The sequence below is a fragment of the Gracilinanus agilis genome, chromosome 6, assembly GCF_016433145.1.
Source record: "Gracilinanus agilis isolate LMUSP501 chromosome 6, AgileGrace, whole genome shotgun sequence".
Classification (NCBI taxonomy): Eukaryota; Metazoa; Chordata; class Mammalia; order Didelphimorphia; family Didelphidae; genus Gracilinanus; species Gracilinanus agilis.
In genome coordinates, this window is record NC_058135.1 from 75,914,742 (window position 1) to 75,929,526 (window position 14,785).

General features: G+C 37.6%; 1 protein-coding gene across 1 annotated transcript in view; it reads left to right on the top strand.

Annotated features, from left to right (window-relative positions):
- Positions 1 to 5,673, top strand: part of ARSJ (arylsulfatase family member J) — a 132,274-nt gene extending 126,601 nt beyond the window's left edge. The window contains exon 2 of the mRNA XM_044680029.1: positions 3,800 to 5,673. Coding sequence (XP_044535964.1) covers positions 3,800 to 5,201 — 1,402 coding nt within the window. The 3' untranslated portion in view covers positions 5,202 to 5,673. The remainder of the gene's footprint in view (positions 1 to 3,799) is intronic.
- The last annotated feature ends 9,112 nt before the right edge of the window (positions 5,674 to 14,785 follow it).

A 14,785-nucleotide genomic window follows, 5' to 3' on the forward strand; every position in this document is an offset into this window, starting at 1 on the left:
ACATATGCTATAGGTTCTCCAACATGAATTTACATGAATCATTTGCAATTTCAATGTTTTACTAAAATCTATAGTCTAGACAATTCTAACATACTAGAATCCTTTGACTTGGACCTTCTGCCATTCCTAACCTTTTGCTCCATTGCCGAATATTAACAGATAAAAATTATGAAACTGAACCATTTTCACCAACTACATATTCAATGTGCACAAGCTCACCTCAGACCTTGCTATTGGGAGATAATTCTTTTACTCTATTCTCATTTCCCACAATGATTATTTCAAACGTTTTAATCTCTTCTTTCACTCTCAAATGCAATGAGGTCCTACATTTATAGCAGATGCTTCAGATCTTGCCTCACTCGTAATATTGAGGTAATCCAATGTAAATTCCCTAGCCTAATTCTTTCATTAGTCAAGGTTTCTCAGAATACTCACTCATTCTCTTGGTCTTTTCTTTGTCTCAGAAGTACTCTTACCTCACACTAAAAGGAATCCCTCCCCCTTTGACCTTGGCTCTTGATCCCATTCCTTCCAGCATTACTGAGACCTTTACTATAGCAGGGGTCCCATCTATTGTTCTTTTTCAGTTGGTTCAGTCATGTCTGACTATTCATGACCCCATTTGGATTTTTCTTAGCAAAGATACTGGAGTAGTTTGCCATTTTCTTTTCTAAGTCATCCCAATTACTCATATTTTTTAAACACTAGCCTTCTATCTTATAATTGACATTAAGACTTAGTTCTAAGGCAAAAGAGTGGTAAAGGCTAGGTAGTTGGGATTACATGACTTGTCCAGGATACATTTAGGAAATGTTTGAAGGCAGATTTGAACTTGTCTTCCCAACTCCAGACTTGGCTCCCTATCCACTAAGTAACCTAGCTTTCCCCATCTACTAGGTCTTTAATCTCTTCCTCAGTAATTGTTCTTTATTCACATTTACCAACAAACTCAGTCAGGTCTATCTGGTCCTAGAAAAGCTTTTCTATCAATCCAGCTATGATACTAGTTTTTTCATTTCTATTGCTAAACTTCTCGAAAAAAAATTTCCTACTCTCCATTAATCAATCAATAAGCATTTACCAAGTAATTATCATGTGCCAGACAAAACGCCAGGTGCTGGCTATGTGTGTACAGATGAAAATAAACTAGCCAGACTTCAAGGAGTTTCCTCTACCACCTTGCAATAGTGCTTCTGTTCCCATCATTCTACTTTATCTGCTCTCACTCTCTCAGCATCAACAGATGACCAATGATAGTTTAATAATCACCAAAACTAAGGACATATTCCAGTCCTCATCCTCCTTAATCTCTCTGAAATCTTAGACCCTTTCCCAAATCCCCCTACTAGATGATCTAGCTTCCCTTAATTCTAGACACATCTTCTCCTGGTCCTCTTCTTGTCTCTATAATTGACAAGCCTCTTTGCTGGTATTATCATTCTCTTATGATATTCATTAGAGATATGTCTTTTTTTCTTCAGGTCTTCTCTCTAAGAGCTCTTTCATCTCTCCACTGACAATCTCATAAATTCTTCTATCACCACTATAGAGGTGATTCCCAAATTTATGTCTCTAGGCAAAAGTTTTCTCCCACCATATCTTTAGCTATCTGGAAGAAGACTTTTCCACTTCAATGTCCCACTGTCATCTCAGATGTAACATTTCCAAAACATAATCCATTTCTTTACCCCTAAATATGTTCCTCTTTCTGACTTCTCTATTTTTAACTGTGGCAGGAACACTTTATCTGGTGTCTCATGTTTATAACCTTTAGTTTATCTTTTTCTTTTCTCTCTTTCACCTCTCATATCTGATGAGTAACCGAATCACTTTTATAATAGCTTTAACATATAGATTTTCCTCCCATTCCCACCACTAGTCTGAAAATACTGACTTCTATGACCACCTGCCTATTTCTGCTAATATAAGTACCTAATAATAGGTTTCACAGCTCCACTCTCTTCTCACATTTAATTTATCTTTCGTTCTGCTGTAAGAATCATAGGTCTGGTCATCTCTCTCTTCTAATAAAAAATATTCAGAAGTTCCCATTGGTTCTTTATTTTTTCTTTATTTAGAATATTTTCCCCATTGGGTCTTAAATAAAATTTAGACATTACTGCTAGGCCTCTTTCTACAATGTTTCAGCAGCCTACTTTTCTAGCTTTATCTAATATTATTATTCCCACCGTAAATTCTATGCTGTAGCCAAACTATACTATTCTGTGCCCATATGAATATTAAATATGCTTCTATGTTAATACTATCTAAAATCTTTGTTGGAAATGTTTTCTCTTCCACCTTTCACTTGAATTCCTACTAATTGCTACTGAACCTTTAAAGTCCAGCTTTAATGTTTCCTCTCCATGTAGGCTCTTCTGCTCCCTTTAGTTGATAACAAATTTCATCTTGAGACTTTATATCACACTTAATTATAATATCCTAATGCATTTATCATGCAATCTTATGCAATATCAAAAAGTCGCAATCCCCCATTAGAATGTTCCTCTGAGGTTTGGGGTAGCATATGATGAAAACTTTGTTTACTTCCTGGAATATGGTACTATAAGTATCTCTTGGAGCATACTATAGATGCTACAGAGTGTTTTTCATAGGGAATTCACTTAATACGTAGTATAATTGTTGAATGAGTAAAGAACGAGTGAGTCTAGAACATCATAGATCCTGTCTAGTTCCTTGGTTTTGAAGGTCTAGTATGAGATGTATTTTTAAACTTATGTTACTATCTTTTGATTATCCAAATATATTCATTTATCCAATATATTCATCTACCTTACCCCTTCCAGGCAGCAATCCTTTATAACATGATTCCCAAAGTGGGTGCCACCTCCCCCTGGTGGGTGCTGCAGCGATCCAGGGAGGCGGTGATGGCCACAGGTGCATTTATCTTTCCTATTAATTGCTATTAAAAAATTAAAAAATTAATTTCCAGGGGGCTAAGTAATATTTTTCTGGAAAGGGGGCAGTAGGCCAAAAAAAGTTTGGGAACCACTGCTTTATAATAAATTCAACTAAGTAATATAAATAAATTATAATAAATTCAATAAATTCAAACAAGAAATGAAGTTCAGCAAAACTAAAAAAACTCAACCAAAATTCCGATATTATATGTAGTATTCCTCCCCAACAGCCCTATGGCTCTATGAAGCATGAGGAAGAAGGCGGTGCAGGTGCCTTCTTACATGTCTTCTTTGGAGTTAATCTTGGTCTCCATAAATTCTCAGCATTTGGCTTTCATTGTTTTGTTATTACTATTTCTTTGTATTGTTTACCATCTCAGGGTGGGTAGAGTGGAGAGAGGGAGAGAATTTGGAAATCAAAATCTAAGATAATGAGAGTTAAAAATTGTTTTAAAATATAATTGGGGGAAATAAAATATTATTAAACTACAAATAATAAAGTTAATGATAATCTGGAAAAAGAAAGTAAATTCTATATCTTTATCTTGAAAATGAAAAAACTACCATCTTGCACATAGTAGGTCCTTAATAAATGCTTGTTGAATGAAATTAAATTATATTGATAATTTGTATATCAGTTGAGATCATTAGCGATACCCATTAGTTAGAGAACAATCATTTAGGTACATTTCAAATGTTAAATGGATGTTAACATGGGTATTAATTAGGGCATTAATTGAGGTACTAAACAATAGAATTATGGTGCCTATTTCACTTTCTCTAAGGGATATTTGATTTAAGATAATTATTGATTCTATGTAAAGTGTGCTTGTCCTATATTTACATCTCGTGTTTTCTTTAACTCTTTTTCAAAGGTATCAGATTCACACCGGGCTTCAGCACTCTATCATAAGACCTACCCAGCCCAACTGCTTACCTCTGGATAATGCGACACTACCTCAGAAACTAAAAGAAGTTGGCTATTCAACTCATATGGTTGGAAAATGGCATTTGGGGTTTTATAGGAAAGAATGCATGCCAACCAAGAGAGGATTTGATACTTTTTTTGGCTCCCTCCTGGGAAGCGGCGATTACTATACACACTACAAATGTGACAGCCCAGGGATGTGTGGGTATGATTTATATGAGAATGACAATGCTGCTTGGGACCACGATAATGGCATCTACTCAACACAAATGTACACTCATAAAGTGCAGCAGATTTTAGCTTCTCACGACCCTAGGAAACCTATATTTTTATATATTGCCTACCAAGCTGTTCACTCCCCACTGCAGGCACCAGGAAAGTACTTTGAACATTACAGATCCATTATCAACATTAACCGGAGGAGATACGCTGCCATGTTGTCGTGCTTGGATGAAGCCATCAACAATGTGACCCTGGCTTTAAAGAGGTATGGTTTCTATGACAACAGCATCATTATCTACTCTTCAGATAACGGAGGACAGCCTATGGCAGGAGGAAGCAACTGGCCTCTCAGGGGAAGCAAGGGAACCTACTGGGAGGGAGGAATCCGAGCCGTCGGCTTCGTTCACAGTCCTCTCCTGAAAAACAAAGGAACTATATGTAAAGAACTCGTTCATATCACAGATTGGTACCCCACGCTGATCACACTGGCCGAAGGCTGGATCGATGAGGACACTCAGTTAGACGGCTATGACATCTGGGAGACCATAAGTGAAGGTCGGCGCTCTCCACGAGTGGACATTTTGCACAACATTGATCCCATTTACACCAAAGCCAAAAATGGCTCTTGGGCAGCGGGCTTCGGGATCTGGAACACAGCTATACAGTCAGCAATTAGGGTACAACACTGGAAATTGTTGACGGGGAATCCGGGCTATAGCGACTGGGTCCCCCCTCAGTCTTTTAGCAACGCCGGACCCAATCGGTGGCATAACGAACGGATCTCCTGGTCCGCTGGCAAAAGCGTTTGGCTCTTCAACATCACAGCTGACCCATATGAGCGAGTAGACCTTTCGAGTAAGTATCCAGGGATCGTGAAGAAGCTTTTAAAGAGACTGTCTCAGTTCAATAAAACTGCAGTCCCTGTCAGGTACCCGCCCAAAGACCCCAGGAGTAACCCAAGGCTCAATGGAGGGGTCTGGGGGCCATGGTACAAAGAAGATGATAAGAAAAGGAAACCAGGGAAAAACAAAGCTGAAAAAAAGCAGAAAAAAAGTAAAACCAAGAAGAAAAAACAGCGGAAAAAAGAAGAGTTTCTAAATTGCCAGCCAGACCTTACTCGTGGGTAATCATAAAACAGAGTGTTGGATGAAACTTAAATCCAACCTTACTTTGCCCCATACTTCTTCCCATCTAAACTGTCAAAGCCAGCTCTGTAATAAGGCTGCCTGAAAACCTCAGATCTCTTCTCATATGGTGCCAATGCAGAGCAGCCTCAGTCTCAAACTTGACCTCAGCCTTCCTGACCCTCTACAAACAGCCTTGTCAAGAACTTTCTTCTGCTTCATACCAAAGATGCCATTCCTACAGGCAGCATTTCAGAAAATGCCATTAAGCAGCACTTTTTCTTGCTCCTTTCATAAAGGTCACGTGTTGATATAACAGTTTCTACATTTCTGCAATTGGCCATATTTTTTTAAGTAAAGAAGGGGGGATATGACCATCACTGAGAATCCTGCTAGTGTGAAAGGGATTAGAAGGCAGAAAGGGTAACACTGATTTTAGGGAAGCACAACAGAAGGCCATAGAAATGGCCTTGGAAAAGACCTAATTTTTTGCTGGATGTGTGTGTGTGTGTGTGTGTGTGTGTGTGTGTGTGTGTGTTACACAAGAAGATGATGTTTTGCTATTATTTTTTTGCCTCACTGAAGTTTTCCTTCCAGTAAAAATAAGTGAGAAGTCTCATATGAGAAACAGCTTGTACCTCATATGATCCTGCATGTATAAGAAGGGCAAGAAAAGGCCTTTGAGCACACCACCAAAAAAAAGACTATAATTATTGTTTAATTGCTTTAATAAAATATGGCACTTCTGCATAAAAAAGCCTAATTTATTTTTTAGAGACAAAATAATTATTTTGCTGTCATCAATGGCCAAGCAAAGATGCTTTTATTGTTTTATTTTTATTTTCCAAGTAACAGTAGAAGATTTTTTTTTAATTTGACCCTCCTAAATGACAAAGCACTGTAAAAGTCTGAGTTACTGTAAGCACTGCTGGAATGAGGAGAGTACTGAAGGGAAATCATCCAGGTGAAGAATCTGAATGGACCTCGTTCACCCATTATTTTGAATGTAATGAGATGAGGATTTTGCTCAAGAGTTACCTGGAATAATTTAGTGTTGTGTCTAAGCAAAAGCTAGGCACCTTTATTGTTTCTATGATCAACACTTTATTTATGTATCTATTAAAATAGTCTATTTTTATGGCATTCACAAAGTTAGTCTGGTTTTTCTCTCGATTCTCGGCCACAAATCAGTTCATCTCAGCAAAACAAAATTTGTGTGAGTGGAGGGAATGTGAGGGACATTTGTTATTGTCTTTTTCAGTTGTTTATTTATTTTTAGTTCAACTTTTTGTGACACCATTTGGGGATTTTTGGCAAAGATACTAGAGTGGATTACCATTTCCTTCTCCAAATCATTTTATAAGTAAGGAAATTGAGGCAAACAGCTTAAGTGATTTTCCCAAGGTCACAAAGCAAATAAGTGTCTGAAGTCATACTTGAACTCAGAAAGATGAATCTTCCTGACTTGATACCTAGCATTCTATCTACTGAGCCACCAAGTTACCCCAAGGGACACTTAGAGTCCTCAAATTGGAGATCTTTCCTTTTACCTTTGGAGATTTACACCATGACAGAAAAAAATGAATTAGTATTGACAGCCAACATCATTGAAGAAAATATGTTCTTTGTTTTAAGAAATTCCTAACCCCTATGGGAAGATTATAAAGAAATAGAAGTGATGAATCCTGATGTAAAAATATTTTAAATATTGTCTGAGACAAATAAAAATATTTTGAAAGTGCTTACAAAGGAGTATAAAGAGTATGTGACATTATGGGACTATGGAGCCTCATGACAGTCACCAATACCCAAAAGGAACATGTTGGCACCCCACTGTCTAGTACATTGTCGTGCCCCCGAAAAGGAGAGAAGGGTAGATGAATTCCAGGGTCTGTTTGAAAGAGGCACATGCAGCTGGAGAATTGCCACCTGAATATATACATGGATTGAAATAGGGCATTAATAAAAACTGAATATAAGAGTACTCACCATCACTGCTAAATTTCTCAAAGGGATTATAGGTACAGAGATAGATCCCATGGTTCCTTCTTTTTTCATCACATCACAAGGCCTTATGCAGTTCTTATTTCTGGGAAATCCAAATATTTTCCAGGATCTATTATTTCTACTCAGCACATGCATACAATCCTTAGGAAATGGTCCTTATGAATTACTTTAACAACAAATACACATATATGTGGATATATATATATTTGTTTATANATCCTTAGGAAATGGTCCTTATGAATTACTTTAACAACAAATACACATATATGTGGATATATATATATATATTTGTTTATATTATATATGTATATACATACATATATATATATATATATAATCATGTGGTCAATAATTTCCTCCTTCTGAGTTTCACTAGGTTAGCACCTTGAAAACAAATCATTAGAAAGATTGCTATTATAGGCACTATCACTTGAACAACTAGGGAAGATTGCAGAAATCCATCAATCAACAAACACTCACTGTATGCCAGGCCCTATGTCAAGAGCCGAGGATACAAGGAAAAGCAGGAACATGGCCTCTTCACTGAAGAATCACACAGTCTAATGGAGAAAATAACAAGCAAAAAAACAAAAAAGATGTGAGAGATATACAGTATAAATGAAAGGTCATCTCGGTGGGAAAGGAGGAGCAGCCAGAGGCACCAAGAAAGGTCTTTGCAGAAGATGGAATTTGGATGAATCCTAAACGAGGCCAGGAAAGCCAGGAAGTAGAAGTACAGAGAGAAAGCATTCTAGGCATGAGGGAAACCATTGAAAAGACACAAAGTCAAGAGAGGAAGTGATGTCTATGAGGAGCAGCAAGAAAGCCAATATCATCATGGAGTACAGTGTGTGGAAGTACTAAAGTGTAAGAAGACTGGAAAGGTAAGGAGGTATGATATTGTGGAGGTCTTCAAAAGCCAAACAGAGGATTCTAATATTTAATCCCAGAGGTCATGCAGAGCCACTTCATTTTACTGAGTGGGAGGTGATATTAGTAGACCTTCATTTTTGGAAAATTATTTTTTGTAATCGAGTGGAGCATAGACTGACATGGAAATAAATCTGAAAGCATGAGATCAGCCAGCAGACAAGTATAGTAGTACAAGCAAAAAAAGATATGAGCCTGCATCATGGTGGCTATTGTGTGAGTGGGGAAAAGGGGACAAAAGTGATAAATGATGTGAAAGAAGAAAAGATAAGAAGAAGAAGAAGAAAGAAGAAGAAAGAAGAAGAAGGAGGAGGAGGAGGAGGAGGAGGAGAAGGAGGAGGAGAAGGAGGAGGAGGAGGAGGGAGGGAAGGAGGAAGGAAAGATAAAGGAGAAAGAAGGAAGAAGAAAGGAGAAAGAATTAAAGACCAAAGATTGTAAGTCTACATGACTTCGAGGATAGAGATGTGATTTTTATTTCATCAGTCTAGGGAACTCTAAGACAGGTCTGCACCTTCTCTACAATTTGTAGACCTGGAGTTAACTAGAACAGAGAGAGGTTAAATTATTTGCCCTGAGTCACATAATTAATGTATGTCAAAGGTAGGATCTCTGGATCTAGATCTTCCTCACTCCTTGGCTCTAGGACCTCTCTATATCTACTACTCCAAACTGCCTGTCTAAAATGAAATACATACACACACATCTATGTGAGGGGGAGTGCGTATGCATGTATACATCTATATAACTTGATGAATTATATATCTGTATATTAATATATCTATCTATATTTAGATAGATATAGATTTCATTCAAAAGAGGCAGTTTATATATGGATGTGTATGTATATATAAATACATTCATATATACACATACATAAATATATTTCATTTAAGAGAATAGTTTATATATTGGGAATATATATATAGTATATATAAGTATTTATAATAAAGATATCAAGAGAGTCCTAAGTTAATGCAGCTGAAAGATATTAAGAGATTAGTTTCCCAAGAAGAAACTCCTTGGTTCATCTATCACAGCCTATGCTTCCCTTATGATACTTCTGATCATCTAGGCCACTATTGCTAGGGACTCTAAGAGGGAATTTTGAAAAAAATATGAAGACACCCTAAGAGTGTGAAAAGAGAAGCTATCCAGAGGTCACATTTCCAGTGAATGGCCATATCGTACTTATAAGAGCCAATACTTCCATTGAGGCATGCCTCTAGGCAGCGACCAACTACAGTAAAAAGAACCACCTAAGTAAAGAAGGGTGTGGGACAGCCTTTCACATTTTATTCTCCGTGGCAGAATGAGAGGCTCAACTGCCTTCAGGACCAGTGAACAGGAAGGACGGAGCAAGCCCTGACTGATTCTGAGGACTTAGGAAATCGTATCATCTCCAGGTAGATATTGGCCTCTAAGAAAGGATTAACCCAAAATAAAAGGACACAGTTAAAGGAAATACTCAAGAAGGATGATTAGAAAGGCAGAAAATAATCCCAGTAAATAACACAGTTCCTAGCACAAGAAGGAGCTAAATAATTGTTAATGGGTTGATTCCACTGACCAAGAATCAGAATGTTACTGTGTAGAGAACTCTGAACCTGGGTGTCAGAGGATCTGGGTTCAAATATCATCTCTAATGCTTGCCATCTGTATGACTTACAAGACCTGGGATAATTAGCCTTCCTGGGCCTCAGTTTCTTCATCTTTAGAATGAGGGCTTTGGATTAGATGATTCCTCTGGACCCTTTTCTCGCTACAGTTATGATCCAATCCATCCGCCTCTCAACCTTCAGATTGATCTTTCTGGTTAGCAATGTAGGTGGTAAATCATGGCCTCTACTGAGCTAGAATTTGAGGGTAGCTCACAGCTCAGCTCCAAGCTTGCCTTGATTGGCGTTAGGTTCCATGTGGATCCCTTGAGCCTGGTTCCCTGGACCAAGCCCTCAATCCCTCCTAAACATGGATTAGAGCTGAAGCAAATGAAGGGTTTCTCAATATCCCCCTTGCTCTGAGCTTCACAGTTCTGGAGATTTTGTTTATAAGGATTAGGAGCTGCTTTGCCTTCCTGCAGGGAAGCTTTAGGAAGAAAGTGAGTTGGAAAAGCTCACAGCTCTCCTGGGTAGGCAGCCTTTCAAAAGAAATGAAAGAAGGTAGACCCCAGAGAAAAGAGTACTGGTTATGGAGGTACTAGTCCATGCTGTGTGGTCTCTTAGTTAAAGAAATTAAAGGCTTTAGGCACTAGTAAGTAAATTGCTAAGAAAACGAGTAGCCAACAAGCAGTGGAACAGTGTCTGTGCTCTTGTTAATATGAGCCATTTACCTCCAGGCACATAAAAGGGCCAAACTCCAGACACACACACACACACACACACTCTCTCTCTCTCTCTCTCTTTCTCTGTCTCCTCTCTCTCTCTCTCTCTCTGTCTCTTTCTCTCTGTCTCTGTCTCTCCCCCTCCCTCACTCCCCACTCTCTCTCTCTTTTCTCCCCAGAGAGGAGGAAGGAAAAGGGGGCTGAAAATAGTGGGGTATTTTAAATAGTTATTGGAGAAATTATTAGCATCATGGATGTGTTTAATATGGGCAGCATCAAAGAAAAGTTGCATTGCATGCTGTTAGAGTAATATGCAGGAGTGATTTTCTCAGGATATTTAAAGAGGGTGAAGGACAGTTAAAAAGTTGTTGGTAGCTTAACTAGACTAGTTAATTCTTATGCATTTCAGCAATTTGTATGATATTTTCAGTGAGGCTCAGGATTCCCTCAGGCAGCTTTGGGAAGGGGGCTGCTATATTGTCTGGTTTTCTAGAAGAGAAATTTCCCTGATAGAGGTCTGGCATTGTGCCTCTTGCCTCATGTACCAGACAGCATGGGAGGAGCAGGGGGTAGTTCATGCCTCTCCTCTTACCACCCCACCCCCACCATGATTGGTGTCTATTGGCAATGGTTCCAAAGAATAATAACTCTTTTGCATAGCACTTCAAGGCTTGTAAAATGCTCTACAGGCCCTCATAGCAACCCAGTAAATTAAGTGGTACAGAATTTGTTAGGCTTATTCATTCATTTATTTATTTTTATCAAATCTGATTTTTCATTGTTAAAGGAAACTCCCTCTATTAACATAGCTTGGGATCTGTTCTGCAACTTAACAGCTTTTTAAAAAATATTTAAGATTCATTTTTTGAAATTTTGCATTTCAAATTCTCTCCCTCCCTCCAGTCCCTCCCCAATCCATGGAAGAGGAAAGCAATATGACACCCATTGTATATCTGAAATTACCCAAAACATATTTCCATATTAGCTAGGTTGTAAAAAAAAATAAGCAAGAAAAAATGAAGTAGGAAAACATATCCTTGTCTGCATGCAGAGTTCTTTGGTTTCCTCTCTGAAAGTGGACAGCAGTTTTCATTTTGATTCCTATGGAATTGTCTTGGATCATTGTATTAATTGCAGGAACTAAGTCTTTTGTAACTGACTACCATTACAATTATCCACAAATTATAATCTTCAAAAATTGCCTATGATATGGATTTTAGAGTGACTTGTCCAGGTTCACTCAGCTAGTATGAAGCAAAGGCAGCCCTTGAACCTAGATCAGAAGCCAGAATGCCAAGTCTTGAGAGATAAGTAGGAAGAAAAGGAACTTTTTGCTAGGAGTTTACTGAGAAGAAGAGGAGAGATGTAGGTTGATAGTTTATGAGAGAAACAACACTGGCATTAATAGTTCATTTTAATAACAAATATTTGATTGACTACATCACAGGTGAGTATAATTACAATTAGACTCTATTGGTATTCTTCATTTTCTCTAATTCTTCCTGAGCAGGTAAAAATACGTGGTAGATAACTAGAATAGTCTGCTTTTCATTCTTAGGATTGACCTGGGAAAATGGTGAATCAAAATGTCCCTTCTTCCATACCTTTTCCATTCCCACAGCACCCCAGTTGGCTTTCTTTCCTTCAGACACCCAATGATCTCATTTGTAAGCTTTGATTGATGATTTCACAGTAAGGTTTTACAGACAGGTTTGGTCTCCTGGAAGTTGTGCTTTATTTTGTTCTCTTTAAACTTTTAGACAACCACGAGGAACAATGTTTCCTCTAAGCAGATAACTATCCCATGTGAACAAATGGTGGAGCTTAAAGACATCAATAGTTCATCTTTGTAATCAAAGATTTCAAATGAAGATCATTTCACACCTATTGGATGCTATGAGAATTTGGGGTTTTCCAGCACAGTAATTAGACATGATAATTTTCCATTTTATTTTTATTCAGTTTTATTATACCATTCCTCCCAGAATATTTTGGTTAACTGAAGCCTGTTTTCTGTTCAGATTAACCTCACATAGCCAAAGAAATCAAAAGAAAATCTGATATATAGAGTGATAATATTAAGCAAAGATTTTTGACATTCCTCAGATATGAGGCCAAAGAAGAGAAAGAAGGAAATACAGCACTTTAATGCCTTCCCAAAAAGATTTTATTTGTGGAAGAATTTCTCCAACACTGGACTTTGGGGTATCTTTGATACAAGGATTTCCCTTTCCCTCAACTAGCCCATTGTGACTTCTTTAAAATCTAGTCAGCTTCCATAAATACATAGGATTTTACAAACTCTGTATTTAATGTATGATTTAGTCTGTTTAATCATTTGAACTAATTTAATTTGTTCAACCTTAATTGAAGGAAGCATGAGATAATGAATATGTGTGATATGTATGGCCATATAAAGATTGTTACGTGTTTAAAATTATTTCTCTCCCTCTCTCTGACATAATTTTCTCTATAAAGGCTTGTCAAAAACTCCAATTTTGGTTCAGGGTTATTTTTCTACCTCCTGAACCTGTGCTTACTCATAATAAAACCTAGATTTTTACCTTTTTAACCTCTGCATTGTGATAGGTTTATTTGGTAGCAATAACCTACCATATGAATACAAAAAAGGAGGTATTTCTCTCATAATAATGGTAATCAGATAATATAATTCATTTTAATTCAATAAATACTTTTTAAGTGGCTTATTATATGCCAGGCAATGTGCTAGGGAAGGAAGGAAGGAAGGAAGGAAGGAAGGAAGGAAGGAAGGAAGGAAGGAAGGAAGGAAGAAAGGAAGGAAGGAAAGAAGGAAAGAAGGAAAGAAGGAAAGAAGGAAGGAAGGAAGGAAGGACAGGAGGGAGGGAGGAAAGAAGAAAGGGAGGAAAGAAGATAGATCCTTGCTCCCAATCTGTCCTCCATAAGTTTACATTCTCCTCCTTATTGTTATTGCCACATGCTATCAATTTTCTGCCCTTATTAGTTCTTCATGTACCTAAAAACAGTATCAATATTGAAAGATTTCTCTTTTTCTATATATAATCTCATACTTACTGTCACATGTTATATTGAAATAGTATATGTAAGTGCTTTTGCAAACCATAAAATTCTACATAAATGTTAATTATTAAAGGTTAGCATACATATATTGCTTTAAGGTTTGCAAAGCAACTTACAAATATCTAATTTTTTCACAACAATCTTGAAAGGTAGGCATTATTATTATTCTAGTTTTAAAAATGAGGAAATTGAGGCAGAGAGCTTAAGTGAGTTGTCTGGGGTCACACAGCAGTGTCCAAGACTTGCTTTGAAATGATATCTTTCTGATTCCATCTCTAGTGCTCTATCCATAGATCTAATTAGATGTCTATCATCATCATCATCATCATCATCATCATCATCATCATCATCATCATCAGTTAAACAGAACTCCTATATTCTACTTTCTGAAGCCTGGCTTCTTTATATTTCTCTATTATTCCATCATGTCGGGCTACAAGTCTTTATGCTTTCCATCACTCCAGTCTCCTTCCCTATCTCTCCCTCCACAGAGGTCTTAAACATACCCAGCTGTTCTGTGGTACCTTTCAGTCAGTCAGTCAATCAGTCAGTCAATAAACATTTAATACGGCATTATGCTAAGTGCTAGAGATACAAAGAAAGTGGGGAAGTAGAATGGTCCTTCCCCTTGAGAAGCCCAGAATCTACTGAGGGCTAACAAATCCCCAGATGACTAGAGTACCCTGTGGGGCTTCTTGTGGTAGAAACCCTGGGTACCTTTTCAACTTCTCACTCAGAGATCCAATGTTTTGCACTTTCACCTGCTTTTCCTATTAATGCAGAAAAAGCATTTAATATGAGTCATTCTTATCTTGATAGATAGGGATTGAACACATGATTTCACTTTTTAAGTAATTCATGGATAAGGAAACCTTTTCAATCTGTCAATCTTAGATGGTTTAAGATTAGTTGCCTTAAAGAGGGTCTTAGAGAGTATAGAACATTGAGAGCTTAGTGACTTCTCTAGCATCACTCAGTCAATAAATATCAGGGTTAGAATTTACTTATAGATCTTCCTAGCTCAGAGCCTGGCTCTCTGTCAGTAGTGGTCTGGGGCTGGCTCAGTGTATAGAAAGCCAAGGCTGTGATTAGGAGGTCCTGGGTTCAAATGTGGTTTCAGACTCTTCCTAGCTGTGTGATCCTGGAGAAGTTACTTAACTCCAGTTGCTTGGTTCTTACTACTCTTCTACACTGGAACACATTATTGATTCTCAAATGGAAGGTAAGGTTTGCTTTGTTTTTTTTTAAGCCAATTATTAAACATTTACCCCTT